Source organism: Lupinus angustifolius, chromosome LG03 (genome assembly GCF_001865875.1).
Source record: "Lupinus angustifolius cultivar Tanjil chromosome LG03, LupAngTanjil_v1.0, whole genome shotgun sequence".
Lineage (NCBI taxonomy): Eukaryota > Viridiplantae > Streptophyta > Magnoliopsida > Fabales > Fabaceae > Lupinus > Lupinus angustifolius.
In genome coordinates, this window is record NC_032011.1 from 18,436,537 (window position 1) to 18,443,010 (window position 6,474).

General features: G+C 37.1%; 1 protein-coding gene and 1 pseudogene across 1 annotated transcript; one reads left to right on the forward strand and one right to left on the reverse strand.

The window, feature by feature from the left end:
* LOC109342400 (histidine-rich protein PFHRP-II-like) lies at positions 1,702-2,142 on the reverse strand. Its single transcript, XM_019580390.1, has one exon. It carries the CDS (start codon positions 2,140-2,142, stop codon positions 1,702-1,704), a length of 441 nt encoding a protein of 146 aa, XP_019435935.1.
* On the forward strand, positions 2,155-2,951 carry LOC109342401 (annotated as a pseudogene).

The window sequence follows — 6,474 nt, forward strand, 5'->3', positions numbered from 1 at the left end:
AATTCTAGGCTTCAGGATAGTTTTTGATTCACCCTTTTGTAACACGATTAAACTGATCATTGATCAACATCATTCAATAGCAATTCTTCTCGAGATTATTCATTGAAGATTGATTTCTTCTTCTTGTTCTGCTTGGATTGTTAATCCACTGTTGGAACAATTCTTCTTCTTTTCTTTGAAGTACCGATGAATCAAAAAACATCATAACCCTTAACCTCACACTTCATGTATGATGCATACCATTTGAACATAATCCCCTCGTTTCATTAGAGAATTGAAAATTGGTTCTCTCGTACCAATTGATAGTTATTTTGCGAATTGGTTCTCTTAAATGAACTAATTAGATTTTTTATCTACATGCTACAGTTTAAGTAAAAGAAAAATAAGAATGATTGATAATATACATTCACCTACATGTATGAGTTACAACAAATAATAAAGAATTTTATGCTGGAGTATTTTTTTCTTTTGTGAACAAAAAAGTTGACACAAACCTACATGAAACAGCACTAGAAATGACTTTGTAGAGAGATATAGAAACCCTAGTGAATTTGAAAAGAAAACCATATATGAAGTGACTATGATGCATAGAGAGTAATTGAGCAACAAACACAACAGGTGATTCATTCTGGTATTCCTGCTACTCTTGTTCCTGTTGTTGCAACAAACACAATCCCCATCACTGAAGAATTCTTCAATGAATTTGAGAAGAGTCAAGACACATGAGGCACAATACTATTTTAAGGCCTTGAAATGACGCATGATACTTTGTTCGATGACCAATTTTACACGAGTTATTTTTTGTGGGACTCTTTCATATCTGGTGTAAGCAATCTCAATAATCATGAGCAACTCCAATAACCATGATGGAGAAAAATGAATTTGCTTGAAGGGAGTATATGAACATAACAGTAGTAACTTCAAACAAGCCTTATGGAATTTATTATGCCTCCAATCAGTGTATCAAATTGCGGACCGCATCATGTGATGCGGCCAAATATTGCGGTTGCTGTAACCGTCGTAACCACATCACACCGTAATTGCGGTGTGATATCGATTCACAGTGACGCGACCGTATTAGGCCACCACGCAACCGCATCAGACCGCATTTGGATCGCATTGGGCTACAATGTAACTGCATCGGGCCGCATCAGACCGTATCAATGTCGAAAATAGGTTTTTACTCACAAAATAATTTACACTGTAACGGACACAATCCACATCGCAACAACCATAATGACCGCAATAACACTAATCCATTCTTTAATAGCCTCAAAGTCCAAAAATTCAATCTAAAGAAAGGTGGTGTGCATAGTGGTCATGTTCAAGAAGGACTTTGAGATCCATTTTGCTTTATAAAGAATGGGAAAGGAAAATGTCAAGATGGTTATACAGCAGAGGTTAAAGATCCAGACTCAGTGAGGGTACTTGTTAATAGAATTTGAATGTCTTTTACACAAAGAGATTGAAGAACTCTTTCAAGGAATTCTAACACACAAGATAAAGAATACCTCAAGACTTTTATTGATTATATTGAATTGATTAAGTTACAAGAAGAGAATAGAATTCTATTTATAGAATTCAATAACAAACTCTCACTTAACTAACTAACTCTCATTTAATTAACAAACTAATTATATTTAATTAAGCACATGCTAAAATATAACTTTGTTACTTGGTCAATAAGTTAACCAATTTCTCCTAGCCCATATTGCTTGGGCCAATTGATCCAGCAAGCTGATGTATGTGGCTAGGCATGATTTGATGCAGGGCCAGGATTTGCTGATGTGTGGCCAAGAGTGGTTGGAGCGCCTGGTACATGACTTGGAATGCACGTTGCGCCTTGTGCGCCTTGTGGTGCGCCTTGGCCTTGTGCGCCGTGACTTGATGCGCCTTGTGCGCCGTGACTTGATGCGCCTTGTGCGCCTGGGGCACTGCCTTGACTTGATGCGCCTGGTGCACTGCTTGGCACGCCTTGTGCATCTGGTGCGCCTGGGACACTGCCTTGACTTGATGTGCCTGGTGCACTGCCTGATGTGCCTTGTGCGCCTGGTGCACTGCCTGATGTGCCTTGTGCGCCTGGTGCACTGCTTGGTGCGCCTTGTGCATCTGGTGCGCCTGGTACACTGTCTGATGCGCCATGTGCACTGCCTGATGCATCTGGTGCATGGCCTTGAGTCTGCTCATGCTGATCTGATGTGTGGCCTATATGAACATTGGCTAATACTTGTTGCCACAAAAGCAAAGCCTAACAAGGATATTAGGAGCCCACTTGATAGAGAATATTTCAAAAGCTTCTTGAATGTTCTAAATCAACCACAGCATGCTGGGAGATTCAACATCAGTACACAATTTCCTTACTACAAAGAAGTGTTTTACAAGCCAGATTTTGAATATAAAAAACTTGGGAAACCTGTTGTGTTTGATATGGACATGAGTGTAAGAGATTTTCTTTACCTCCTAGAAGTGCCTGTTGAAGTAGTCAACCTTAAGGCAATAATTGTGAGCTCAACAGGATGGGCAAATGGTGCAACAACAGATATCATCTATAACATACTGCACATGATGGGCCGTGACGATATCCCCGTTGGTATAGGCGATTTCTTCGCAATGAATCAGTCTGATCCAATCTTCCCACCTATTGGTGAGTGCAAGTGTATGTTAAGGCCATTCCTTATGGTAATGGTGGGTTTCTGGATTCTGACACTCCTTATGGTCTTGCTTCTGATATGCCTCGTAGCCCCAGAAGGTATACAGCAGAAAACTCGGTGAAGTTTGGTGCTCCTCGGGATACCGATCACCCTTAACTCAGACAGCCACTGGTTATGGAAATTTGGGAGTCAATATTGCAAACAAAGGAACAAGAGTCTAAGGTTAGAATAGTGTTTTAAAATGTGGTTGCGGTCGCGATTGTGACTGTTGCGATGCAGATTGCGGCCGTTGTGGTGTGAATTATTTTGTGATTAAAAAAATATTTTTAAATTCGATGCAGTCTGATGCATTCCAAATATGGTATGATACAATTGTGTGTTGCGGCCGCATCATTGTGACTTGAAGTCATACCGCAATTGCAATCTAATGAGCAGTCCCCACAACCGCTATATTGCAGCCCCACATCATGTGATATGGTATGCAATTTAAATCAATTGTTACTGTATTAACCAACTGACCGCTTGACTAATTTGCAAAAGGTGGTATCAATGAAAAACTTAAGCTCAAGAATTCAGGAGGTTTATGTAGTTGGGGGACATGCAAGTGACAAAGGAAATGTCTTTTCTGTTCCTTCCAGCAAGTATTCAGAATTTAACATGTTCGTGGATCCTTTAGCAGCCGAAGCAGTGTTTCAATCAGAAGTTAACATCACACTCATTCCACTCAGCATGAAGCACAGAACAAGTTTGTTTTCAAATATCTTACACCAGTTACACATTGTCTAAATATTTCATACCCAAAAGTCTTCACTAATAACCTCCAATAAAGCAAATTCCAACACACATGGCAGAAAAAACACCTGAAGCTACATTCTCCAAGCGCCTGCTGAAAAGGCTATACCGTTTCAAGCAAAGCCACCACAGATATCAACATATGGATGCATTCTTGGGAGAAATTCTTGGTACTGTAGACTTAGCTGATAGCCATTCAAGTCTTAATGCTAAATTTGATGTTAACCCCATTAAAGTCTTGGCTAATGGTATTGAATTAAGTGATGGAGAAATTGTGATACTCTACATAATGGAACACCACGGGTTATAACCGTTGCTGCTATTACTTTGGATCGGGTTGAGGGAACTAGTCAAAAGTGAGTAACAAGTCATTATGATGAATCTAGCCCTTGTATTACTTTCTCTAGAAGGATTAGATATGTATAACTATGGCTAAAGGTATGCAGACCTTGACCTTTACATTTAACTATATGTGATAAAAAATGCATGATTGTGGATAGCCTTCTACATTTTCTATAAAGAAAAAAATCAACCTCAACATGATATGCATAGTGAATTGATGTTGTACAACAAAATAGATGAGTCACAAAGAAAATAAAAAATAAAATAAAATCAATATTATGATATTTCTTGCACTAGTTAAGGTAGCATAACTTATAAACAACAATTTCTTTATAAATTTTAGAGAAAATGATAAAAATACCAGATTGATACAAATTATTTAATTTTTTCTTCCTCTGTATCATCTCGTTGTTGTTTATATCATTTTCAACATTACAATAATGATTAGTCTGAACCAATATTGTGAAATCCAAGTCGGATGTCAAACCGGAAGAGGTTTCATATCAGGTTTAACCTGTTTAAATGGTTAAACCGTCCGGTCAGAACGGCTGATTTCATATATAATTAATAATTTTTTATCAATAAATATTTAATTATATATAAATTGAAAATTTTATATAAATAATAATTATGTATTATTATGTTGAAATAACATTTCTCAATATTTTTTTAGACTCGAGTAAAACAAAAGATTAGAGTGGTGTTCCATTTTGTTAATTTTAAGTAAACAATCGGGTTTGCTTCCCGAGTTATTCAGGTTTAACCAGGTTTAACACGGTCGATCCATAATATTCCGGGTTTAAAGCAGTCCGACTCTCATTCGGTTAAGACTGCAAAACTAAGTCGTTTTCAAGTCCGGTCAGTGGTCAAACCGGTCGGACCGCCTGGAAGTGCAATGTGTCAAGAGAGCACTTAAGCTTGCCTATGTTTAGATGAAGACAAAGGATTTAGTGAAAGCTTAAAGACAACTCAACAAATCAACATGCCAAAGATTCAAGAGCTTCATGTCTAGATTAGAGTCTTAGATGTGTCTTAGTTATTGAGTCTAGGTTAGGTAAACCTAGATGCAAATCTCACTCTAAAAACTATCATATCATTTACATGAGACATGCCATCTAGTTTATTATATGTTCATGCATTAATCATACATGTTATTTGTGGATTTTAGGCATAACATAAAAGTAAAACATGTATAGTTGATAAGCATAACATATAGGTAGTTTACCAATTAACATCTTAACTGAAAATATGTCAGTTAATCGATTAAGTGAAGCTTTAATTGATTAACGTGAAAACAATTTTTAACAGTTTCAACAGATAACTGAAAAAACAGATTTCAGTTACTCTCTAACAGCCTATTAATCGATTAAGAAGCAACATAATCGATTAATTGGGTGCAAAACAGCTTTTCTTTTTCTATATAAATTGTGTTTTTACACCATGCTTCATAACATTCATCCATTTCATTTTAGAATTGCTAAGTTGCATATTTTCGTATTCTTTGTATGTCATATAGGCAGAGAGAATTGCATGTGAGATTAGAGTGAGATAGTGTTATGCTTATGGATTAATATGTCATCCATTGCATATTTCAAATGTGTTCATCATCCTATCTTGTTCTTGCATGATTCTTTCATTACTGTTTAGAGATTTCTTAAGGGTAGAAATTACATGTTCTTCATGATTCTGATCTTATACATATTCTTAGTAATTGTGAGATTTGTATAGGGTTTATAGCTTCTTCTTTCTTGTAATATTTGAGCTATTTTGTGCTTCACATTACTCTGTTTTTTTTTGTGTTGTTTGTGTAACAAGGAAAGTTGTCTATTGGTGTCGTACCACCAACGAGATCAGAGAGTCTTCACCAAGACTTGGAGGTCTTGAGTTTAGAACATACTCTTGGCTATGGCTGGATTGTAGGAAAGGTTTTCCTAGGTGATTAGGTAAGGTCAAACCAAGGTTGAGGTTCTGGGAACTCAAGAAGGTAGTGTTCAAGGTCTTGTAATTGGAAGTGTGTATGTAAGACACATTGACAAAGGGGAGGACTGGATGTAGTTTTATAGTGGACCGGAAAATGAACCAGTATATAAACCTTGTTGCAGGCTGTTTCTTCCCCTTATCTCTTTATTATTTTAAGTAGCTTTTAATTGCCTATTGTAGCTGATATTTTGAATATAGAATTACAGCCAAATGAAGATCATTTGTGTTCAAATATATCTGCTATATCATTTCTGTATAATCTGTAATTGGCTGTGTAATTGAGCCATTCAGCAACTGCTAATTATGTGTGACTTAATCGATTAAGTCATAGCTTTAATCAATTAACTGAGTGATTTTCCAGAATAGGACTTTGGTGCAAATAGCGGTAAGTGGGAACCGCAACACCTATTCAACCCTCCTTCTAGGTATATTCTGTCTTTGGTACCTAACAAGTGATATTAAAGCTACTATGTCATGATAGCTCAATCGTATCCGCGTGATATTTTAGGGAAATTAAATGGATTCCACCAACCCTTTTGACGGTGATGGCGCATCCATTAACCGCCCTCCCGTTTTCAGTGGCGAAGGACATGCCTACTGGAAAGTTCGCAGGAAAATCTTTATAGAGGCCATCGACTCGGTTATTTGGGAATCCGTAGTCAACGAGCCCTTCTTTCTACAACATTTAGTGGACGATGAACCGAAAGAT

What these genes read in the sequence shown, in the direction of transcription:
- LOC109342400 (XM_019580390.1), bottom strand. Translation starts at nt 2,142, where the DNA reads ATGGCGCATCAGACAGTGTACCAGGCGCACCAGATGCACAAGGCGCAC.